Genomic DNA, 25,641 nt, shown 5'->3' with positions numbered 1-25,641 from the left:
CACGACCACAGGTGTCAACATGTCCCATCAACTTACTCTTCCTCCATAGGATCACCAAGTGCTTACAGATGCATTATCCTTATCAGCGGTTTAGTGCAGGAGCCTGAAATGAAGGTTACTAATACTTTTCAGCGCAGGCTGCAGGATTACTTGTTGGTTAGATAGCCCTAACAGTGAAATACAGAGTTTATGTGAATAGTAAACTCATGTCCTTTTCCCTCTCCTAACATCATGTACTGACCTTGATGGAACATAAAAACAAAAAAAAAGTGATGGAGAGACCATCAGACATCAGAAATTAGACAACCACACTGTTAAGAGAATCAACCTGAAGCTTCACTCGGCTTCATCGACATTAAAGCAAAAGTGAGAAACACCTGATTTGTGTAGTCAAAGATTCCCTCCAGACATGTATTAATAATGTTTAATTAATAATGTGTGTGATATGTTTTTTTCCACAAAAAAAAGTATAATTACAATGTTAAAATCCTTAAAATGGTGTCTACTTCTTCTCCTTCATTAAAAATTTCAGAATCTATAAATATATTTCATTTCAGAAGTTTAGCAGCTGGACACAAGATGTCTCCTACCTCACTGTAAAGGTCAATCTCAGTGTTTGTACACAGGAGGCTTCAAGTTTCCACATCACACTTGTGTAAATTGAATACTGGAACAGGATTGGCTTCCAAACTAGTTGTGATGTCACAAATCATACTCATAGTCTCGCCCCTTTGCGACAAAATCTGATTTTCTGCTTTTTAGTGTCAAACTCTGCACATACATCATCCTGCACAGTGAAGCTCAAACATCCGACTGAAGAAACAAGATGAGAAACATTAATGAGTGCAGTGGAGCTTTAAGATTTTGCTGGAGCAAGAAATTGTAGAAAGGCTATTTTCTTTCACAAAAGGATTATCCCTTTTATCACAGGGCTAAAGGAGAAAATGAAGTGAGGAAGCACCTTTCCTTGGCTTGAGGAAAATTTGCCCAGCTTTAATAATGGCTGACACAAATTCAGTTTGTCCTTAAGTGGTGCAGACAACCATGGAGAAAACTAGGGCACTCTGTCTTCAGGTGCAATGATATAATGAACTTATTCTTTGAGCATAGGCAATCAAACAAACCAATGCGTATCGACTCTAAGTCTTCATCAGGGACTCTTTTTTCCATGGTTGTCTACACCACTTAAGGACAAATATTCAGCAAGACTTCCTGGATTTTGTTTTTTGTGTTTTCACCTGCCCTACTAAAGAGCACCTGCCGCATGAGCCATCAGAACCATGCAGTGCTTCCTCCTCCTGTTGACACATTCACTGTTTGTTCAGAACTCTTCTAAGCAAAGACTTTTTGACTATACCTGCAGATTCAAGGCATTTCAAGTTTTTCTACAACCTCTATGTCAGTTGTTTTGCAGCCCTGCACTCATAGTCAGGTGTCACATTATTGTTGCTCATCTGTGGCAAGTTTTATTTTTGCATCTCAGGTTTCTCCCACAGGCAAGATGGACAGATAAAGACAGAAAAGAGGTACCTACCTCAAGAACTTCCTAAAGACTAAACGGCATCTAACATCCTACAATGACCTAAAGGCTTTGAATCAAAATATTATTATACTGCTGCTGCATCCATATTTTGGATTTTCTGAGCTGTGCAAAAACTCTACAGAACACTTTTTGTGGCTTCAAAAAGCTGAAAGTACAGAATTAGACAAAACAAAGAAAATGACCTGAAATCCTTCAACGTCTTTATTCCACATGCACCATTCAGGTGTAAAACATGCTTCTATACAATCAAAACCCCACTTTTTTTGTCTAAAATATGGTGAAAAATGTACAAATTTGACAGCATTTACTTTACTGTACACTGTACAGCAGACTGAAATGTTGGCAGAAAATTGCATTAGCTTTGTGAATTTAATTCACACCAGCAGTTGACCTGTAACAGCCCTCTATTTAAGGCTCTGCCGAAGCAATATGCTAGAGTTTCAGCACTAACTGGCATGCTCTTATCTTTCCTATTGAAATGCATTTCCAAATGTAAAATGAAGACCTAGAAGAGGTTTCCAGGAATGGAAAGGCGCGTGTCAGTGTGACACTTCCAGCACAGAATAGCTTCACCAGAAATGTCTTTTTGATTGGCATTTGCAGAAATATCCGGTGAGAATGCTCCTGTAGATCCGCTTCCAAGAAAGCTGGTAAAAGCCATTATGAGACAAACTAGTTCAGTCAGGGCAAAAAAAAAAAAAAAAATGGAAATGTTGCACCTTTTTTACGATTGTCAGAGTTACAATTAGCAATAAATAACAGAAAACGACTTGATCGATTGGAATGCAAGATGTAAATTAAAATTTGAGCACTACAAAGAATACAGCTGTTTGCATAAAACATACATATATAAAGGCCTGAACATGAGGACATTTGAATAACATAATTTATCTTTGCTTTCTTTACACAAACTCAAAGACAGCACATGATAAAAATACATTCTCTGCTTGTCTGCTTTTAGTAAAAACAGAACCAGACAGGCCATCAGGCAGACGTGCAAGTAGACAGAGAGGCAGTTGAATAAAAAAATATACAGTATATATCCCATCTCCACCCTACAAATTCTGTCCGTTTCCACAGTGTAAGCTGATCAGTTCCAACCCCAGTGTTTGCTTCCTATCTCCAGGCGTAATATCCCAAATTTTCCTACTTGGAATTGTGAGTGGATGGCTGGTTTTATTCCTTTAGGAAACAAGGGAAAAGAGGGACCTGATAGGCTCTACGGGCAGCCGAAAAAGGCACTGTAACTGGTCAATGTCTGCGTCCGTCTTACATCTCCGCCCTCCGATTGGCTCCCTTGTCTCGACCAGCCCTGTCGTCCTCTACTTCATCTTCCTCCTCTTCGTAATTCTCATCCTCATTATTCTCCCCCTGGTTTCGACGATCCTCGTTTTTCCGTGGTCCCTCCTGGTTTTTTGCTTCATCCTGGAAAAAAATCACCACGACACAATATCGGTTAATGGCCATTATCGTTCTGACATTTTTCTTCCCAATATAGGTGACAATTTCAGACATTTTCAGGTACACATTAATGACACAGATTCAGAGTAGAAACAGCCAACTCTGTAGGCTCAACAATAACATAACTGGCATCACTACACGGTGTAGAAAAACATGGAAAAAAGTGTTAGAGTTGCATTACCAAAGAAATCTTCAGTTTGCGATTATGTGGCAGAGAAACAGTGTTTACATTCTAGCATGTGTTACCTTTTTATCTATTTACAGGATGATAACACACTAAAGATCTTTATTCTATTCTAAGTAAATGGGAGCAGAGACATTTATTCAGATATTAAATAGGGAAATGGCAAACTTAGAAAATCTGTTGTAATAACCACAAACCAGAACCCTGAGACAAAATGATTGTATGGATAAATTATTTTAAGTTAAAGGTAAAGAAGTCCTGGCAATAACTAGGGATTATAAATAAATGATTGTTGCTCTCTGAGGACAGAAGTCAGGGTCATCTACAGAACAGTACTCCTAAAACTAGCAGGGAGTCAAGTGTGCTGCTAAAGTGCACGTCAGCAGGGCTGGATGTCACTTCATATCACCTCTTGAAAAAACTTATTAGAAATATCAAAACCAACCCAATGGACATGGCCCATTTTGATCATTATGTAAAGAAGAGTAATGAATATACTGTATTAGTTTTGATGTTTTTTAGCGTTACAAAATATGTGTGAACTTCATTCAAAATTCAAACAGAATTCCTTTAAGATGAATTAAACAGAGCGAGTCCAGGTGGTGACCTGACGGTCCGAGAGACTCAACACCTGATCTCCCTCATTTATCAGGATACACACTGACCAGTTCAAGTTACAGGGACGAAACACAGACACACACACACACACACACACACACACACACACACACACACACACTCTAACACAACTGACTCCTTATGTAGCTGATACATCAGTACTGTGAATATTACTTTCCGGATATGATACCAAAACATTCTACCATGTACAACAGGTGTCCTCTGCAGGAACTGTGTCAGGGTGTGATGTTACTCAGGAGCTGGGATATTAAGTCAGGAATAAAAAAAAAGTCCCAGACAAAAGCAATTAATTCCCCAGTTATGTTGAAGAAATAAGCATCAACTATTATTGGTTATACTGTTTCAACCTGCAACCACCACAGCTGAATGTTGAAACTTACTGATGTAACTGCAATGCTAATGCTGCTTCCAAATATAAACCAAATATATTGTGGAGGCTGGAAAACATATGGTTATGATTTAATAGGTACTTGACTTCTGCTGGTTAGTCTGTCTCGGTGGCATTTCTCAAAGTTATTGTTCCAATAAAGCCACCATGTGAGGAATCATAACACACAAGTTTTTGTTTGTAGGAAAATTCTGGAAATGGCTGGCTCAGATCTGTGCTGTGTGTGTCATCGTACCAGTGTCTTTTTTTGATAATACCACTTGACTTGGTGGCTCAAATTAAAAATTTGAGTCCTTCGTATTATGGCCAGTGGGATACGGCTGAAAGCTTCAGGAATAGCTGAGTAACTTAACCTGGAGTTTGGAATTTGTGTCACATTATGTGTGTTCCTTTGGTCGAGAATTAACCTCCATGTTCAACCTCTGACTCTGGTTTCCCTCAGAACCCACCTGCTCTATGTTCTCCTCATTATATGGATCCTCTCCTTCCTCCTCCACATCCTCCTCTCTCTTCTGCCCACCAGCTATATCCTCCTGGGCCTTCATGCCGACAACGAGAGAGAATTACATAACAGACTGATTTTGAAATAAAATCATGATAAAAGAAGTTATTTGTCGTTATCGTATTACAAATTAGATCAGAAAGATCCAAATCCAATCCAATCCAAATGTACAATAAATATACATATTTGTCGAGTCTTCAGTGTGTATCTACTGCAGCCTTTCCTGCATGCCATTTTCTCTCTGTCATCTTTTGCATTATTGCACTCAGTATGTAGCGCGTGTGTCTAAACACATGTGTCACACACCTCATCCTCTGTTTCCTCCTGGTACTGATCATCCAGATTGTCTTCCTGTTGATCGGGATTTCCAGCCATCTAAACACATACAAAGAACAAGTTAAAATACTACCTACAGATTATTTCTGTTTATTCTGTCAGTTGCAGGTTGTGTGTTTGCTTCTTCCTTTTCCCTGCTCACATCTTTCCACTGCAACCTCTATCATTTTCCTCCATTTCTTCCTCCCACTGTAATCTCTGCATTTGGTTTTGTTGACGCTACTTTGTTTCACCTGTCTTTCTCCTCTCACTGCTCTCTCATTCTTCCCCGGCCTCATGCTCACCACCAGTTCCTCCTCCACAGCAGGTTGTTCATGGCCCGGGTGCGTGTCTACGTGCTGGGCTGGCGCTGCCGGCTCCTCTCCCTCCTCTACCCCGTCCTCTTCCTCCCCGGCGACCCTGTGTTGCGGCCGCTCGTCCTCAGCCTCCTCAAACTCATCTTCTCCCTGGTTGTTGGGGTCGTCCTCGGGGTCCAGCTCACCCTCGACAGCACCCTGCGGGAGAAGAGAAAGAGATACGACATCTGGGTTTGTAACGCCGACGGAAGAGTTAGTTGATAACATTCAGAAGAATTAACAGGCGGATGGAAAGAATCGATTCCTGGATGGACGGCTGAATGGATGTATGACATGTGAATGTTAAGTGAGCGAATGAGCTGAAAGGACAGACGGATGATGAGGACGCATGAGTCGACAGATGGAGTGAGCGGGAAAGGATGGATGGAGAGACGGTCACCTGCTGATGCGGTGGCACTCTTTGATCCACTTGTTTCTCCTCCTCCTCATGTAACATATGAGGATCTAACAAAACAAAAACAAACACACACACTATGAAGCAACTACTACTGCGAACTCCTCTAGAGGCATGAGAGAAACATTAATTCATAAAATATTTTACAGTGTAATGATTTGATCTGGAATTCTCTGTGTTTCTGTCTCACCTTCTTCATCATCAGTGTGACGCTCCTCTTCTCCTTGGACAATATCATTGTCAATATTTTCATACTCTGTCCTCTTCCTAATAACCGCAATGAGAGTACACAGCAGTTAGAAGGGCACAGGCTGTAAAAATATGTTAATAATATTCTAGTTTATCCCTAAGTGGACACATTTGTATACACGGACCCGCAGAATTTTCCCTTTAATGCTGCTTTCCTCCTAGTACAAATTTAATTAAAGCATGATGTTTTTCTGCTGGATTATGGATGTGTGTTACTGCCAGGATCTTTGAGAATAATTCATTTGTTGATTGAATTGCTGTTTGTAGTTTGCATGAGGGGGTTTTAATTTGCTAGTGTTAATCAATGCAATGCCAGTCTCATTAAGTCAGCGGCTGCATGTGGCTATTGAACTAGTTTCAGGTCTGTTCATTTCTACTGGTTGTAGGTTGCACATCTGTCATTAAAACACATCTTACATAGTTCATCCTCTTTCCAGGTCTGCCTTTATATGCATTTTAAATGGGAACAGTTCTTCAGCTGTATAATGTATAATGGCTGTGTGGTTGACCTGATGTGTCATTTAACCAAGGCCAACGCTTTGTGCACTTGATTCTAAGTGATTTCCATCTCTGATTTCCTGTAAATCTGACCTTTGGTGCTCCTCTCTCATCAGCTGCTCCCGTCTGTCGGCCTCCCTGTGCTGCTGCTCCTCTCTCTCCTTCTCCTCCTTCATCCTCTGCTCCCTCTCCTTCAGCACCCTCTCCCTCTGGGCCTGCAGGGCGTCCTGTCGCATCTGGATCTGCCTGCGCTCCTCGGCCCTCTGAGCCTCCAGGCGCTGCTGCTCCCGCTGCTGCTCGTAGGGCGACTTCACGCGTTCCACCTGGCCGTGGGCCTCCTGATGCAGCTCCGGATGGGGACCCTTTCAGAAGACGAATGGATGCGAAAGGAAAGACGTGTTGAGCGAGGATGAGAAATTAGAGCAAATCAAATGCACCGAGTTGCTAATTTGAGACATAAACGTAGAGGTAGGTATATTTCCCTGTGGGGAAGTTTAATAGATTGAAATGGCAGCGTAAAACATAACATCATGAACAAGCTGCCATTAATCAAAGAATTAATCACTGAGGAAAGGTTGTAATGTATTCCTTTTTCCTCTGGGATTAAAACTAAATGATTAGCACTTCAATTTGTGCAGTAGCTTTGTCTCAGGTATTGAAAAGGACAGAATATTTGTTTGATGACGAGGAATAAATGCAGCTATTCTGAAACAATTCAATGACACCAATGAGTTGTTTTAATCTACGACTAAGTGTCAAGTTCTGACACTGTCCTGACGAGACCGCGCAGAGTAAAACCTGAACTACTTCTGACCGATTGCGGCTGATGTATGTGGTTGTCCAAGGCGTTTTCATCCGGCTGTTCCCCTTCGTCATCCTCCTCCTCCTGCTGCTGCTCATCCTGCGGTTGGTCCGGGTCCTCCTCCAGCTTCTGAGGCTGTCCTGCTTGGGCCATCTCCTCCTCCGCCAGCTCCCTCCTCCTCTCTGCCTCTCCCTCTCCGTCCTCCTCTTTCTCAGACAAGGTGTGCTGGGATACGGTGGGGTGAGAGTGGACATCAGACTGAGCGTGCGCCTCCTTCTTTTGGTGGCCCAACTGAGAAGAAAGCAACGGTCTCATCTGAGGTGGAAATGGATTAGTTTATTCATGCTAACTGCTGAAACAACAAGCTCCCACGTTACCCTGGACTCGGTGTCCTGGTGACCTTCCTCATGGGCGGGCTCGTCTTTGTGTGGCTGCTCCAATACTATGGCCTGCTGGGTTTCATGGATATGGGACGCACCGTGTTGTGGGTGCTGGGGGCCGGGGTTTTGCGCAGGCTCTCTCAGGTTGGGCGCCCTGTTCAGGGAGTCCCTGAGCTGTTTGTACTCATCCACCTGCACCTATGAGGACATACACACAATTACAGAAGGGCTAAGATGGAAGATCATATGAATTTTGTCATGTGTGATGCTGGATAATTCTTGGTATTAAAAAAAACTCATTTGTGACAGAGCTGGATATCTTCTCAAGTATTTCGATACTAGTTCCAATAAGACACCAAAGTTTTGCTATTGACACCAAAACAATACTTTTTTGATACCTTACTTTGAGAAATATTAACATGTTGGTCTTCAAACCCAATTTTTTCCATAAAAAAGCCAAACCTCTCAAATGTTAAATGTTCAAAACTACAAGTCTTACACTGGATGCACTTGACAGTTTTTGACCCTGTCCGTCACACACACATTTCAGTCATTGAAAGTATAAGGCTGGCGATATTCTATAATTTTCTTCAAATCCAATAAAAAGACCAAAACCAACAATAAATTGCTATCATTAACTGCTATAGAGCTCCGCTTTTGTTGAAAATTAAAAACAAATCAGTGAGCCACGCTATGGCACTGTAGTTTATTTTCAGTCAGTCTCACATGCACCGTCCTGTTCCAGCAAATAATTCACTAGAACATCAATTTCTGTGGCAAGAAGTCCCCCCCAAAAAATACACTATTCACTCCTGTTTGAGTGATGTTTGTGAAAAACAACAGTGCTCAGCAGGTAAAGGAAATTCCCTCAAATTAAACATATGTTCTTGACTTGTTTTAAAAGATTTACATCTTCAGTAAAAACTAATAGGCTTGGGTCTGAGTGCCACACATCCAAAAAACCTGTTCAACGGGTGCTGGACATTTCAATCCTTACCAAAAAATGTTCCATACCCAGCCCTAGCAATAGATGAACATATGTTATTAAATGTGAGAAAATGCCAATTAAAATGTCTTCTAATGTGTGGTGAGACAACTATTACGCCACTGTTATTATTCAGCCTGCATTAGGAGGTGACACAGCAATTATTACAAACTACTATACAGCTAGATCTTAAATCTTCACTAATTCAACTGCATTTGAAAGGACACGATTTATTTAGCAGAAAATCTTAACACTTGCCTATTTCCTGAGATGACAAAGACACTTTTTTTTTTTTTTTTTTTTTTACACAAACTGGCCAGTAAACCATCAAATGATAACACACAAACATATTTTCTAATCAGACCAGGGGGTTAAATTCCTCTCTTTTTGTCTCACTCCAGTCCCTCCATTATATCTTTCTGGATGATTGGCTGCAATGTGCTTTAGATGTACTGCTCTGACAGCCCTGACTAAACCAAACCCCCTGGAGTGAAGGAAAGAGTGTGTGTGTGTGTGCGTGTGTGTGTCATTCAACCAGAAACACTGATGGAAAGCAAGGCAGGCTTTAAAACAAATTAGCAAATGCAGACAGACAGAAAGAGAGAGAGGGAGAGAGAGAGAATATCCATCAGTGCAGACGAACAGAAGCGAAGCGTTTCAAACAAATCAGCAGAGTACTGTATATTCAATAAACCATTCAGACATTTCAAAGGTCACTCTCAAGGAGAAACAACAACGTCTGATCTAATTATCCAAAAAGCAAGCAACACCTCAGGCATCTTTGTTTCTCCTCTAGTAGGGATTATACAGTCTGCAATAAACAGTTTTACTTCTTTATTGTGCAGGTTAAAGTGAAGACTTTAGCATCTTAACTGCAGCATTTACATTACTGCGGAGAAAACATCAGGAATTAACTTTAATACAATCTATATGATGTCTTTCGGTAGCCCATTAACTACTCATTCATTCAGATTAGTGATACATAGTGATAGTGATAGAAAAACCAGAACCTCCTGATCACCTGGTCCATTGACTCCAATTAATACTGTCCTAGTGTCTGTAAATCTCTAGCCTCTCCATCAACTAGAAGTCAAATTCTATCCTAAAGCCTTTCAATACTCCAGGAAATACATTTTTCAATGTTTGAAAAAAAAATTGTGGCCAATTGTGACCTGTGATGCAGCAATTCAGCATCAATCAGCTGTTGTGTTCAGTGAATGCAGTTCAGAGTGGGACTGCATCTCTATGCTGGTGTCCTACCTGAGCTGCAGCCAGCGCACTCTTGTGGTCTTCCAGTGTCAGTACGAGCTGGTCGTGTGTTGACTTCAGGTCCTGATGCTGAACCTGAACACACAAGTGGGACCAAAGATATGCGATTAACTGTTCACGTTTATGTTGTTATGCATGTTTATGTTACTGCCCAGAACATTTTACTTAAAGTAATTTCTAAATGAAGACACTGAGCACTTTACAAAAAGTGTATCTCCATTTCACTGAGACATTTTAATTAATCATTCAATCAATCAATAATTGGAAATATCTCAATATACATACTGTGATATTCGCAATAAAAAGATCAATTTTAAAAAAATTAATTGCTGACAGGTTTTTTTTTGCATGCACTTGTTAGATAGATCATCATTTTGTGTTTCTTCATACTTTTTAAAAACAAAACAAAAGAAAGTCTTTATTTGGCAGACATGTGTGACACAGAAATGAAAAAATAATTGAAAAGAAAAGGTCTCTTCTCACCCGTGCATCCTGTAGCTGTGTGTGAATGTCATGGTGGGCCTTCCTCAGTTGTTTGTTCTCCTCTCTTAGGTTATATACACTGTCTGCAGTTACAAACAGCATGCACGTTAACACAAAGAGTGAACATTAACAGAAACCAGATCAATCAAGAAAATTACTCTTCTGTTAAGTGTTTTTAAATGTAATGAATATTTTTAAGTTACTTTTTTATCCTTATGATGTTTTATGTGGTTCCACTTGTCGGTTCTGTTCAAAGTACTGAACGTGACATCATCGATCTTAAAGATTTAATTAATCAGCTTGAGGTTAATATTACAAGGTGGAATCAATTGCTGATAACACTTTGGGGGAGAATGAATATTGTAAAAAATGATGATTTTATGAAACGTTAATTACATGCTTAGAATGATACCTGAAACTATCAAAGAGTTGCTTTGAAAAGCTTCATAAAATGATTTCTGCATTTGTGTGAGGTGGGAAGAACACAGTTCCTTTAAAAGTCTTAAAGCACCTGTAAATAATGGGGGCTTTAATATGCTAAATTTCTACTTTCATTATTTACTATTTGGGTCACTTCAAATTATTGATTAGTTTAGCATGAAGAAAAAAGATCTGGTTGTCTTTGAACAGGATATAATGAGTGGTGTAGGCATGTCCCTAAAAAAATGACTTCATACTGTCTCATGTCCAAAGATGGATCTGAAATCACCAGTGATAACTTCATTTAAAATCATACAAATATATGATAAGTTCCTCTCTTTTAAACCTTTGCCTATGTGGCTTAATCCCACATAAAAAGTAAATGACAAAACATTAAATTGGGAGATTTGGAAACAAGCGGAAATTGAACATATAAAAGACATAATGAAGGATGGGAGGATATACGGAAGGAGATTTGTCTAAACAGGAATTCCTGAATTATGAAAGTCTTCAAAACATTAAGAAATCACTCCTTTTAATAATCTTAGAAAACAAATATTTGAATGTGGTGCGATATGAATGATAATAAGGAAAAGGATAAAAAAAGAAAAACATAATGCTTTTAACAAATGTGCAGATCAGTGGGTATTGGATTAACAGGTGCAGGTGCAACATGTGCAGATGAACTGGACTGGAATTCTATTTGGTACAATAGAAAATGTCCATTTAGACCAGTAGATAATAAATTGACGCAATATAAAATCCTTACTAGACTGTATTGTACACCTGAAAAAATACTGAAGATGAACAAACATGCTTGAAGAAAATAGGAACATTGTTCACTTAGTGTGGGATTGTGAGAAGATACGTAGGCTTTGGAATTTAGTATTACAGGATATTCTTCATTATCTGAGTATAAAGTGCCCTCAAACTCGGTTACATGCATCCTGGGAGATCTTATTATTATTATTATTATTATTATTATTATAATTATGATCTCTCTTTACCTTGCAAGGCAGCTGGATTCGCAAGATCACGCCATCCCAAGACCACGCGACAAGATTCATCTCGACAGGCTTCAAGTTATGCACTTGTGTCGTCCAATGAGGATTCTCATGTGATCTTGTGAATCCAAACTGCCTCACAAGGTAATGGCGGTGATAGACGGTGATGGACAGATGGTTCATTCAATCACCTGCCAAGTATTTTTTTTGAAAGTGCCTGCCCTTTTCCAAACAGTCTCCAAGGACAACATCTCAGATGGTGCTGTGTAACAAACCATCTGGTGCATCAGGTTAGATCTCTCTGGCTGTTGTTTCTCATTTTGAGTTTTATTACAAAAAAAGTAAGACTCAAAACATGAGTTGAAAGTAATGTGCCATCCATTCAGAATAGGGTTAATGAGGCTATAAAGCAAATTAAGATGGAAAAAATGGCACATAGCTTAGACAACAGGTTAGGTGAATACCAGAGGATGTGGGTCAGGCAGGAACATTCAATGAATTCCTTTCTTTGTCTTAATGTTGAATGGACAACCATTATTTAATTTTTTGCACCTTAGACTTTTTCCTTTTTCTCCTTTTATGATGTCTGTTCATTTCTATAAAGTTGATTTTGATGTGTAGGTCTTGAATCAGCAAAATTAAGACAAAATGCTTGTATTACAGGTCAGTTTCAACCACATAATGAATGATGAAATATAACAAAACTATTTTCTAATAGATGTAAAAATCTGCACATAAAGCTCTTAGCCTTCAGACATGCAGTATTTTATGAAGTCAGAAGATGGAGACAAAGTAACAGTGTTCACACTACATAAAGCTATAAACTGTATTAATATACAATGTATATGTGTGTAATCGAGTGGTGCTTAAACACAGTACAAACTGTGCATGTATGCATGTCTTCATTTATCCATAGAGAGGAAAAAGCTGAAAAAGAAATGCTGCAAAATAAATACTCGTCATAAATGTAAATGTGTTCGTACCTTTGAGCTGGGAGACTTCCACGTCTTTGGCTCGCTGCATTTTATCGAAGCGATCTCTGTGTTCATTCAGGAGCCGGTTGTGATCCTCGCCCTGGGCTTGATGCTGTTCATGCAACTCGTAATACTGCTTCTTCAGGTCCTCATGCTGGTTCTGAAAGAGAAGTCAGACTGATGCCATCGTATGGTTTGCTTTGTTTTGTCTTTGTATAAAAATGATTATCAAACAACAACTAAAAACCTACAGGATAAGTGTGTGTCTGCATGTGTTGGGATTAAATTGATTCATACCTTTAGCATCTGATGCTGCACTTGTAAAGAGTTGAATCTGCTGTTGGAGTCTTGCTGTGTGGGCATAAAAACAAAGGTTACAAAGGCACCTAAAAAGCCGATGTCTTTGTTGTCCAGGCTTACTGTTATTGTGACAACAGATACTGGTGAACAGATTAATTACAGCTGGTAGCAGCAGTATTTGCACAGTACTCTCCAGAACTCAACAAAGGTAACGCCACAAAGTACTTCTCAAACATTTAAAAAAGTAATGCAAACAGATAATTTGATAAGAGACAGATTAAACAATTTATAAAATAATGTTATATAAAGTACATATTTTAAAGATGAATCACAGTAGAGTCATAGTGAGTTATGTGAAAAAAACATACCTTCTCCTTGTTCAGTGACTGTTGTGCTTCCAGTTTATAAACCAGATAATCTATAAAACAGAGACCACACAGATAAATCTTATTTATTTTTTTACAAAATGAAGATAATTCCCCAAATTAAATAAATGAAAATTATGGTAAACTTAGGAAATGTATTGTTTTTTATTAAGAAAAAGTGCAACACCATGACAATAACTTAGGGTTCATACAGATGTCCCTTTAACTCAGATGTACAGTACATCTGTTGTTGCATAACTAATATTTTCTTTTCCCCCCAGACATTGGGGTCCCTGTGTCAGTATGAGATACAAATTTCCCGAAGCTCCTCTGAATGCAGAAATTGAACGTACATGTTAGTTTTCTCACCTTCTTTGGCCTTTTTGTGCTCTAACCTCTCCTTCTGAAGAGACTTCTCCAACCTGGAGCGATGCTCATACACCACTGAACATATAAAGCGCAGATGGAAAGAGGGAAGGAGAGGGGATAAATTGAGGGATGGTGACAGAGAGAGAGAGAGAACACAGAGGGTTAGTGAGCGGTTTGAACTCTCTTGGGACCAGGTGGAAGGTAAACTAAACAGAAAGACTGCTGTAATATAAATATGTACGCTGCAGAAAACATGAACTCACAAACGCTTCAACATTCATTTTTTTATAAAAGGCAGACAGAGAGGATGTGCATTTTTATAGCCGACATATAAGCTAAACATGATATTTATTCAACTACGGTAGGCTGTGATCTCGGGATATGACAGCTCCTCAATCAGCAGACAGCTGCAGCATTCCTCACAAGACTGGTGGTCCGAAGGTATTTACAAATACTTCTAGTTCAGGCTGCTTACTGTATGTTCCTAGTGGGTGGTGTGTGCCAAAAGCAATAGAAAGATAGAGGCATGAGGAAGTAGAGGTGATGATTACAGGAGAGTTTTTGAAATGTAGAACAAGTATGCTTCACCTTTATTAACAACTTTCTGTGTATGGTAAATTATTTGAACATAATTCTTAGTAAAATAGTCCCTGAAGCTCCTTCAAAAGTTCTTGCATATCTCTTTATGGGCACTATTGAGATCCTGCTTTAGCTCTGAGATTCACTTCTAATCTCTCTAGCTGCCCTCCTCTAAACTCCACACACACTCTCTCTCTCTTTCTCAGACTCCTCTTTCCATCTTTCACCTTCATTAGATTGAAGATTAAAACAAAATTGAGATAATGAGTAAGAAATGGCAGGTTTGCAAGATACACGTTGTTTTTGTTCTTTTCTGTCACGTGCTCTACCCATCGTTGGTTCCCATGAAGCCCTGATGATCTTGAGGTATCCAGAGAGACCCGTGAGCTTGAGCAATCAGTAAAAATAGACTGTTCAGGCTGTGTGTGTGTGTGTGTGTACACATTCTGTCAGAATGGAAGCAAGAGCAAGTAACAACCACCAAAAATGCCAAAAGAGGAAGAAAAGAAAGAAGAAGAGCAAAAGCACTTTGGATGACATCACATTTAAACATCTAAATATGACTTCCTCAAACTCAACAAAATTAAAACCTGAATCACTGTTTGATCACAATCACTGTTTAAAATAATATTGAATTAACTTAAACATGAACTTTCATTCAAATAACTTTTTACTGATTCAGATTTACTTTTCTTCAGTGGGTTTGACTTTTCTGAGACACATATGACGCCACAACTAACTACTACCCCAGATTTGCATTTTAGCTGTTTCTACTCAAAACAGACACATCCTCATTTTAATCTGATCTCTATATCTGGTCTACACAGGATTACGACACAGCTCTGTTGTAGATATGCATCCAGTGTTTCTCCTAGGACGCGCACAGTAAGACCTGAAATGATACGAGATACGAGAATTTAATATGAACTATTTACAACACTTGGAGGCACATGCAAACTACACAGGAGCCCAGGAAGAGTAGCTGTTGCCTTGTTAACAACTGATGGGGATCCGAATAAAAAATACAACCCTCATATAACTGTTTACATGAACTTTCCCCTCTGACAAAGCCGATGGTTCAATGGCACATCGCACGGTTGTGGTCATTGCACTTGATATATCTAGTTTTCCTGTAAAACATTTCAAGGGCCTCCTGGTAGGGGTAGCACATTTTAACAGGAAACACCACAGGAACACACTGCAGATGGTCATATCTCCATTATATCAAAACAGAAGCATTACTTTAAATGCCAGAGGGTCTTCACTGTTGTTGGTGATTATGGTCAGCTACACTGGTGCAAGTTTTAAAAACAACACATTGTGATGATGACCTAGCTGGTGTTGAATACTTGCCTTTTGGAAATAGGGTTTATTGTCACAAAAGTAAACTAGGACACGTGTTTAGATTTGTTTATTTATAGGCTATTAAGATTTAGGCCTGTCATTATTTAAAGAGAGAGAGAGACGCAGAGAGAGACAGAGAAAGAGAGAATTAGGTCCCATAGGCTTTCCTAATTATTGCCTGATCACAAGTCATGACTCTTGCAGAGAAAACAAACAAATAAATGTGACTGCTTTGATATGAGAGTTTGTGAAGAAAGGGAGAAATGAAAAAAATGGAAAATGTTAAGTTTATCCCTGATGGAGAAAGATACAGCGAGCTGTCAACATTGTTTCTACAGGACAACAGTGAACAGATGAAGCTTTGGTAGCTATTGGAGCACAAGCAGTCTACAGCTGTTTCCACAGGGTTCTCTTGTAGAGCAGGAGAGCCGCTGGTCAGTGTGGAGAAATACGCTTTTGGTGTGAACAACCCGACTGCAGCTTGTACGCAAAATCATGGTACTTGAATGCGTGTGTAGTATAAGTTACATTTGTTTTTCTTTGTTTCTTTCAGGAGGGGCAGGGGGTCCTGTTGGTGGGTTGGGCCGCCCCTCCACGGCAACGGTAGTGGAGACACCGGCATATGTGACCACCTCTGTCGTGTTATGCCCTCTTTTGTTCTGTCTAGGTAAAGTCAATGTCCAATATAAAGACCAATGTATTGATACAGCTACATTTTGATCGCCCACTTCATTCAGTAACTATGGGGACATGTCATGCACATTTCCAGGTCTAAATTTATACTCTGGGGCTCTGCTGGAATATCTTTTCATGATTTACAGTTCAAAAACTAAAAAAAAATATCTTATACTGGCCCTTTATGCAGCCCCTTAGTTTGTCTGAAACAGGTTGTTTTAGCTCCTGTCTCTTTAAGGCCCTCCTCCTGATGAGCCCGCTCTGTTCTGATTGGTCAGCTTCTGGAAGATCCAAAATATGCGAGAATATGCGACATGAACGACCTTAGCATCAAAGGCTACCAACAGACAGCTGTTTGTGGGCATGCGAGAACGATCTGATGTCATCATAAGGGGAAGGAAGAGGTTATATTGCAAAAAAAGCGTTGAGAGCAGACGGATGCCCTGGCTTTTGACTTTCAAAAGCTCTAGCAGTTATTTCCTCATAATCTTGATTTATGTTTATCCTGGAGGATCTTTTGAATGCTTTTGAGTGATAACAGGGTTTTCATAAACATCAAAAGGAGTAAATCTACTTTGTGCAATTATCAAGTACTTAAAAAATGTACATAATATAGTTATTCACATTTAAACAGACACTTGTGAACTATTATAGTTACCAAATGCGTGAGATCTCAAATATGCTTGATCTATGGCAGGGGGCAGCAGTTAGGGTCTAATTAAAATATAACCTCTACAAATAGTCTTACTACACTGCAATATGCTGTACATCTTTTCAACAGTGTGAGCTCTGTTCAAGCTGTCAAGCTTTATATAGCTCAGTATTGTAGGCAATTCATGCACTAATTAGGGAGAATAAAGATTTATGGCCACATGATTTATGAGTTAATTGACTAATAACTTTTGTTTTTTTATTATTTTATTGTTTTGATAATAATTCTTCACATATAAAGAAGTGACAGCAATAAAACTCCATCCTGTCAACACTTTGGCAATAAACATGCTCTTTGCCATCAACCTTATTTCATTTTTTTAACAAATCTTTTACTTTTATTCAATACTTCAAAATGAGGATATGGACAAATTCAACCTAATCTGCCATCGTCCTGGTGAGCCTCTGACTCACCCATCTTATAAAATAAAGAACAACCAGGTCTGTGAATAACAAGTCATCTCTACCTCCACTCTCTAACTAGTTCTTTCTTTACTCTCCTGCCTTCAGGGCACTGGGCAGTCAAACTGATGATGTGGCTATTTTTGTTCAGCGCCAACTCAACAGATTCCAGGATATATTTTTTAGCTATACAATCTTTAACTAATGTCATGAGAACAACAAAACCGAAAAGGAGAGCAGGATATGAGAGAGAAGCAGGAGTAGGCACAGAGAATCAGCAAAACAAAGAGAGCGAAGATGAGCACAAATAGGGCGAAGATAGACGGACACACCGAGAGAGACTGCAGGGACAAAGACAGTCAAGAAAACAAGAGTGAGACAGAGACTTGGTATAAAAGTGTAAAAACGTAATGGATAACTGAAGCTGTGTCATATGGTAAGATTATATTCACTTACTATGTTACAGAGATGTGTTGTCAATTCAAACATATTTACTAAATAGCTTGGCTGTCACTTAAAAAAGATCCATTTTTAGTTGAAAAGGTAGAAAATTTCTTTCTCTTTTCATTTGATAGAAAACTACAAGCTCTGTTCTACAGTCGGACCTTCTAATAAATAGGTTTTGTTAAACAAATAACTGCTCTAACTGTTGGCACAGTTCTTCTATCTTTGCTATACAGAGCTTTTTCCAATTTACTGCTCTTTAAGTTGTCTTGTATTTGCAAGATGTGTATGTGTTTTATGTCAATGTCTGTCCTTCTGTACACGGGTTAGGTGCTGCAACACTTTATTCCTTTCAGTGGATTCATACATAGTTAGTTGCGACTTAATTTGCTGAAGTTCCTGTTGCACAATCTGCTGTTTTTGCACAATGTGCTGCGTAGCGAAGTAGAAGTAATGTCATCTGATCCATGCTAAACTGGTTTTCCCAGTTGTCAACCAGTCAAAGGTTGGAAATTAACGTGTTCAACTCAAAAAATTTGTCACTATCAGCTATTACACACTGCAATCAGTGAGCTATTAACGGACATTACCCTGGCCGGTTCTTTACAAGATGATGTTTAATGCTCAGTATTTCACATCATGAGACTGCTGATGTGTGTATTTCTAAAGTCATTAAATATCATCACAAAGCTTGATATTTAAGATGACTGCTTGAATTCCTCCTGGCCTCTCTGAGCTTGATCAGATGGATGTTTGGCTACATGAGATTAAGGAGTCGTTATTCTACTCATTGGAGACTCTGTACCTTCTCAGTAGTGCCAAAGATGAGGCCATGTTACTCTTAGCACAGCTCAATTCAGGCCACACCACACACACACACACACAAACACACACACCCTCTCTCCGGGGGACAGAACGTAGACGAGCAGGGCAGCAGCTACAAAGAAGTTACAGTCTAAAAAAGGATGCTGTTCGAATGTGCGTTTGAACTCCAAACCAGTAATAGCACCACTAGACTAAATAATACTATTTATAAAACATAACAAGACATGGTTAAAGATTAAAAGAGAATAAATTGAGTGAAAATTGACTGATTTTCTTTGCATTTCAAAGCAATTCCAATGAAACATCACAAACCACAACCTCAAAAATGAGCTTAGAGTTGAATCAAATCAATATACTACAAATATTCAGAAGTTAACCGCTACACGCTGGTGTTTCAGGGTGCACCAGTCATTAATGAATGCTCTCACTGTAAAATGAGTTACGTAGTACTCACTACTGTTCCTAAAAACATTCCCTAGAGCTCCCAAATACACATCCACTCACTGATTCATTTTACACCCGCCTTTATCTCGTTCAAACCTCATCGAGCATGGGAATGAACATTTACAGTCTGAGGGTTTCCCCGAAGACCGAGGAAACATTTCCCTTAAGGTGTGGTTTAAGTGCATCGGCAGAGCGTGAACAAGGGAGCTCTCTATGATGGTGACCTTTACTGGCCTTCTGGTTTAGATGTGGAGACGATTGGATTGGTGGAGTTGGCTGGTGGCGAACAACATGAATACTATCAATCACCGAGTGAAACGGACTGCAGGGTTTTGTTTGTTGTGTGTGTTCACGCCCTCGCACGCATACATACACACAACACACACTGAAGACTAGCTCTATTTGGAAGCGGTTGTTTATCCATGCAAATCATGCACATGGCGTCATATGCACGGTTGTGTAGTTTATGTATGATGTTGCCTGGGTGAATGAAGAGCTTACATAACACTGTGATGACTGCGATGTTCAACAGGTAATCCGACTCACGCAAGTCAATCCTCCCTACATCCAGATCATGCACTGCACGCCCACCCAGAACACATGAGCTGATCCAGGTCGAAAAAGCGTAACGTGTAATCGTTTGTTAAAAAATTGCACGTTGAGATCTTTACTTTGTCCTCAAAGCAAGATGTTTAAATGTTTTCGTGAGTTTATTTCACAGTTTTGATTGCAGTATCTCGAGCATGTATCACAACAAACTTAAAGACTCTCTCCTGGCAAGTTTAAAGACATATAAAATACTCTGTTTTTAGTAATAATTTTTGTCTGATATGGTTTTTCCAAGTTATAAATTCTCAAAATGACATCTCCTCCTCCTCTCTCACTGAAAAATCCTCCTACTTCACAGTTAAGTTAAGTCCACTTTTTTTGGCTCCAAACTAGATATGATGTCAGAAATCATCCTCATTGGTACACAACTTAAAACTAAGTTTCAAGATGAGCTCAGAGAAACTTTCCACTTTCAGCAGATGAATGTGAAAACAGCCTCCTAGTGTCAAACTCTGCACGTACATCATTCTGCACAGTGAAGCTCAAACATCCGACCGTAGGAACGAGAAGAAAAACACATTTTTGAGTGGAGGGGGACTTTAAATTCGCCGCTGTAATCGCATGAGTTCGTTTCAGTTACATTTATTTTTAGCCTTCTCTCCTTAGACATGGCAGGGCAAATTTGTGGGTTTCAAACTTCCTCCTGCTGCTTCCTTTCTACCTCCTACTGGTAAATATAACCCAGGCAGGTACCTTTAAACCACATTACCACATATTCCAACATATGTAAAAATAGACAAAAAATAATAGTAATAATAATGGACTTCAAGATGAAGTCTGAAGGGAAGAGAAGTTTGGACATCCTAGACGCATTTTGCTTTTACTAACGTCTTAAAACTCTCTTGAGCTGCTAGTTTATGACTGTAGACAGCAGTGTTCTATTATGCCTCGACTTATTATTGTTTCAAGTCATCTCTGACATCTTTATTGTTTATTTCTTGGGAATTACTGTTGGAAGCAATCTGACCTTTTCACTGTTGTCAGAAAAAAACACAAAAATACTAAATCAGATCACATACTTTGGTTTAATCCAAGAAAAAAAAAACACATCTTTGACTAAAAGAACCGTAGACAAAAACAAACTATTCCATCTGTCGAGACGAGAGCGTTCATTAGAACAAACAGCAGGCAACGACTGAGTTGTTGAGGTAAAAAAAAAAAATTATTACACTCATTAAAAAACAGCTGCAAGTATTCCCTTTGATTCATGTTTTGCAATTGACAGAGACAATGATGCATGTGTGAGTGTGTGAGGGAGTGACGGGGTGTTAAATGACAGGGACACATTTGCCAGACTGCATGCGAAACCACAAAGTGCCAGTTGATCTTTTTAAATGACTGACAACTGCCAGCCTGTGGTAATAGTGGGTAGCAGCGAATCAATATGGCTGGCTCACAACCCCCAAGCTACGGCCCACCACTAAATATAGGACACGAAAAACAGCAATCAACAGTCAGCCGTGGATATCAAGTGGCCCCGGCCTTGCGATCGACTGAATGATCCGTCGCTTCACAATGGAAGCGTGGGTGTGGTACACGAGTTTCGCAATGCAAAAGGAAGTTAAGCTATACCCCTTTCATTTAAAAGGTGTTGTTGTGTTATGCTCTCATTTTCTGGATCTATCAGCTTTACCGCGGCCCTTCAGAAATGAAACAGGAGCCATTTTTGTAACACTGACCCGAATCTGACTAAAAGTAGCTGCTTAGCTCAAGAAAAACAGCGAGGTGGGATTTCAGCACCGCCTAACGTGAAGCAATTAAGTTCTTTTAGCTTGTTAAATGTGGGACAGCTTCCCACCTTCTCCACACTACCTTTGTCTCATAAACGGACACAATGAAAAGTATTGTGTAATAGCTGTAAAAGTTTTCATATAAACCTGCCTACTTGGAAGCCCAAATTGCTATTCGCCTACACATAATACATCAGATTTACCCTTGAAATGACAACAGAAGTATATCTGTGTTCGTGTACACACATGTGATATGTAAGAGCTTAAGGGCAGCATCACAGTAGGTGTGCTGGACCATGCTGTGGACGATGGCAAGAGACAACTGCTAGTTATGTGGATCAAAGGCTGCTTTAAATGACTCAAGTCCAGCCTCTGGGCTAAAACACTGACACACTACTTCCATCCCTGATGTGGGGGGAAAAAGCTTGTTCTGAATAGATGAAGCAATGTAGGAGCGGGCTCTCTGCCCAGCTGTTAATTTTAAACTCCTGGCGTAATGGCATGGCACAAAAAAACCCCACATCCTGTAAGCACAGCAGAGGCGAGTAAATCAGTGAGGTTTAATCTCTTGTAGAGGTGGTGCATGTGAGGATTTCCTGAAGTCAGATTTTTAATAGAAACGTTCTGCTCATAGCGTAGGCGGGCACGATGTAGGTCAACCGATTTATTTGTCAGTACTTTCCATATCTGCTGATTTTCAAGTAAACATGTTGCCTCTTTCACTTGTGGTTATAACGTTTCATGACTGCTGTTGAACGACTGATGACTCAATGCCAAAAGATTTTAACCATGCTGGCATCTCATGATAAGTTTAAGGAGGCAAACCCTGATTCAAGTGCAGACGAAGGCAAACATCAGAATTTAAAACGCATGACTGGGAACTAGGGCTGCGACTAACAATTATTTTCATTATCTATTAATATGATTAGTTTTGTCCATAAAATGCTGAAAAATGTAAATCACTGTTTCCCAAAGTCCAAAATTACATCCTAAAATGTCTTCATTTGTCCTGACCAACAACCCACAACTCAAAGATATTCAGTTCATTATCATATAAGACTTAAGAAACCTAGAATCAAAGGATTTGGACTTTTTTTCTTAAAAAATGATTGATTGATTATGAAAATAGTTGCCAATTGATTTCATAGTTGACAACTAATCGATTAATCGACTTATCATTGTAGCTCTACTGGGAACTCTTATCTTATGATGAATCTTTATGTTGTTTTATGATGCTGTAATAGGTCTGTTGTAAACACAGAATAACATAGGAATACATTCAAATTCTTAAATCATGCAATTATTAGTGGGTAATCTGTACAGTAAAGCACTCTGAAGTGATATAAACAGTACCATCTTCGGTAGGGACATGACAGTATATGAGACAACTCACAATAAAAGGCTAGTGCAACACCCAGCTGTCTGACCCATAAAATAGTTTAAAAAGGTTTAAAATGAGTATCACATTGTGCTTCGTAACCTTTGCTTGAAACCAAAGCAACAACGCTTCCCTTTCCTGGCAGAAGCAGATGTTGTGGCTGACCTCATGACTTCAAGGTATATCTGTGTACTGCTGAGGTGAGCCTGGGGACATAGAGACTATACAACCAGGTGTCTGTATGTGTGTGTGTGTGTGTGCATTGGCCTCTAGTCAGCAATAAACCTCACATCTGGGGAGAGTTGAGTCTAATTTCACTCTTACAGTATAAATCTAATGCAAAACACAGACTTGTCCAACCAAATGAATTCTCTGATGGACTTTAAGGCTCAGTCTGCTCAGACTGTGTATGAGAAATATTCCCACAGTGTATTAAACCTCCACTGGAGCTGGACTTTATGCTGTACGCATGCATGTTTGTGGTAAAGTGCATAATGGCTGTGACACAACTTGACATGGTGTCTCTTAGTGTCCTTCGCACAACCAGCAGAGGGCATCCAAATTCAAAGAAACCCCTTTTAACATTTAATAAACTGCAGCATCATCGAAATGTTTGGAAGCTGAGCAGCACAGCTCAACTGTTGGGTTGGTTTATCACAAGATTAGAAGGCTTCCTGAGATCAAAAGGTCAAAGACTAGCTTTCAGTAAACCACCACTAGGCTACAGTATAATTACAGTCTAGTTATGTCAGTCGGCAGACACTTGAAGAGGTCTCCTTCTCTGTAGTGGTACATCTGACATGCATGACTGGGCGTTTATTTCCATACAAAGCATCAACATTCACGCTACTGCCACCCACTGTGTATTTTGGTGGAAACTTTCAGCATATAAATAAACTTTGTTTGGCACGCAGTTCGTGTAGGCTGCATGCCGAACTGAACCACGGTTCGTAATGAATCTTATAAAGGCTTAAAGTTTGTTTTAATAGCTGTTATTTGTTGCCATCAGGCACAACGATAATAAAAGTGCAGCTTCTTTAATGGAGTTTGGCGCTCGCGCAGCGTTCAATCACATCACTGTTTACCTTGGAGCTGCGCCGAGAGGGACTCTTGGTGTTGCTGGTACTTGAGTGCCATGGCCTCCGTCCTCTTCAGTTGTTTGTGTATCTCATATGATATCATCCCCCCGTACATCATCCCGCACACCACGGTGACCAGCAGGAGACACTGGAAGATCCTCCGCTGCCTCCGAGAGCACACCCCGTTTCCCATGTTGGACCCGCACCCCTCCCCGCTGTCTGCGCGAGTAAGCCCCGTCTCTGCTGCTGGAAACTTCCCGACTCAACTTTCTACCTCCCGGTGAAGACTGAAGAGGCACCCCCCCTCCTGTCCCGTCAGCCCCCGAGCATTTCCACGCAGACTATAAGAGTTTAAGGGCTGAGACTTGCTGATGAATACATTATTTATAGCATTGCCACATCCACTCACGACTTTCTCCTGATACTTCAAAGTAGCCGCTCAGATTTTCGCTTGACTTCACGTCAAACTCCTGCTCTGCGTCGCTGAAATGCAAGACAAACCGAGGCTGACGACTTCCGTTTGTCTCTTCTTTTCCCCTTGCACACGTTTGCTTTTCCGACGCAATTCCGACAAACTTTTTTTTTTTTTTTTTAAAAAAAAGTAAAACCTCAAGTCCCCGACGAGGCCTCCGCTGCACCTTTAACTTTAGTTACGTGTCAGCCAGCCCGGCAGCTGCCTGCCATCCGACTGCAGCTCTAGAGGAAGTCCCTCCTCCGAAAAATCAAAAATTTCCCTATTCCCGCCCTCAGAGGAATACATCTGATCAATTGGTCGCCAGAGAGCTCGATCAAGAGGCAGCTCTGACCGTGAGGGACTGGACGTTTCTCCATTTCAAAGACCTGTTGAAATACTGTCATAACATTTTGGGATACAAGACCAATAAGTGTGTTCAAAGCTACAAAAACTCTCTTGTAGACAGGTATGCCACCCTGTAGTAAATTTGAGTCATTCTGCAGGGATTCCAGGGTCCAAACCCCCTTTACCAATTAATGTAAAAATGAACTGTAAATTATATTTACAAGTATAATTATTGCTGTGCTATTAAGTCAATATAATTATTGACTTAGGGAGAATAACCAGAGCTATTGCAAATTAACTGAACCCCATATGGTTTAAGATCATTTTTCTGTACATATACTAAAATTTGGAATAAAATCCCACATCACCTTACAAATGCTCCCTCCTTTTTACAATTTAAACATTTACAGATATTTCCTTCTTCTCAATCAAAACTGTATCCATTAATATCTCAATAATCAATCTTAATGTTACCTTTGAATGTTGTGCAACTCATCCATATACATTCAAAATTTGTATATTAATACATTTTAATAACCTTGGATGAATACAAAACATTAAATTATAATTATGCTAAACTAAACCCACTCACATGTTCAGCAGATTACTTTTTGTGGAAAGTGTAAATTAAAAAACAGTAGCACTCAATATAATATTGAATATTTGTTCAATTGAGCAAAATAGGAGGAAATATTTATTTTTAGGTCTAAGAAAAGTCACC

At 39.6% G+C, this 25,641-nt stretch overlaps 1 protein-coding gene across 5 annotated transcripts; it reads right to left on the bottom strand.

Annotated features, from left to right (window-relative positions):
- Positions 1 to 1,721: 1,721 nt before the first annotated feature.
- Positions 1,722 to 24,804, bottom strand: golim4a (golgi integral membrane protein 4a). 5 transcript variants are annotated; one of them, XM_042415318.1, is made up of 16 exons: positions 24,128 to 24,804; positions 13,902 to 13,976; positions 13,536 to 13,585; positions 13,165 to 13,218; positions 12,877 to 13,027; positions 10,470 to 10,552; positions 9,978 to 10,061; positions 7,730 to 7,930; positions 7,365 to 7,643; positions 6,644 to 6,912; positions 5,994 to 6,070; positions 5,789 to 5,853; positions 5,287 to 5,547; positions 5,024 to 5,092; positions 4,665 to 4,754; positions 1,722 to 2,968 (listed from the first exon to the last, which is right to left on the bottom strand). In XM_042415318.1, exons 1-16 carry the CDS (start codon positions 24,312 to 24,314, stop codon positions 2,813 to 2,815), a joined length of 2,151 nt encoding a protein of 716 aa, XP_042271252.1. In that variant the 5' UTR covers positions 24,315 to 24,804; the 3' UTR covers positions 1,722 to 2,812. The 5 variants fall into 5 exon arrangements, with proteins under 5 accessions (XP_042271252.1, XP_042271253.1, XP_042271254.1 ...); XM_042415319.1 differs by having other exon boundaries at positions 5,338 to 5,547; XM_042415320.1 differs by having other exon boundaries at positions 7,365 to 7,577.
- Between the last annotated feature and the right edge of the window lie 837 nt (positions 24,805 to 25,641).

This window comes from Thunnus maccoyii, chromosome 6 (genome assembly GCF_910596095.1).
Source record: "Thunnus maccoyii chromosome 6, fThuMac1.1, whole genome shotgun sequence".
Classification (NCBI taxonomy): Eukaryota; Metazoa; Chordata; class Actinopteri; order Scombriformes; family Scombridae; genus Thunnus; species Thunnus maccoyii.
The sequence above is the reverse complement of the archived record's forward strand: the minus strand, read 5'-3'. Positions and strand labels throughout refer to the sequence as shown.

Bases quoted from the DNA above. Each gene is read 5' to 3' on its own strand.
- golim4a (XM_042415318.1), bottom strand. From the start codon at position 24,314: ATGGGAAACGGGGTGTGCTCTCGGAGGCAGCGGAGGATCTTCCAGTGT. The intron at 13,586-13,901 runs GTGAGAAAACTA...TCTGTTTTATAG, and splicing joins GCACAAAAAGGCCAAAGAAG to ATTATCTGGTTTATAAACTG. The intron at 5,854-5,993 runs GTGAGACAGAAA...TTGTTTTGTTAG, and splicing joins TCACACTGATGATGAAGAAG to ATCCTCATATGTTACATGAG.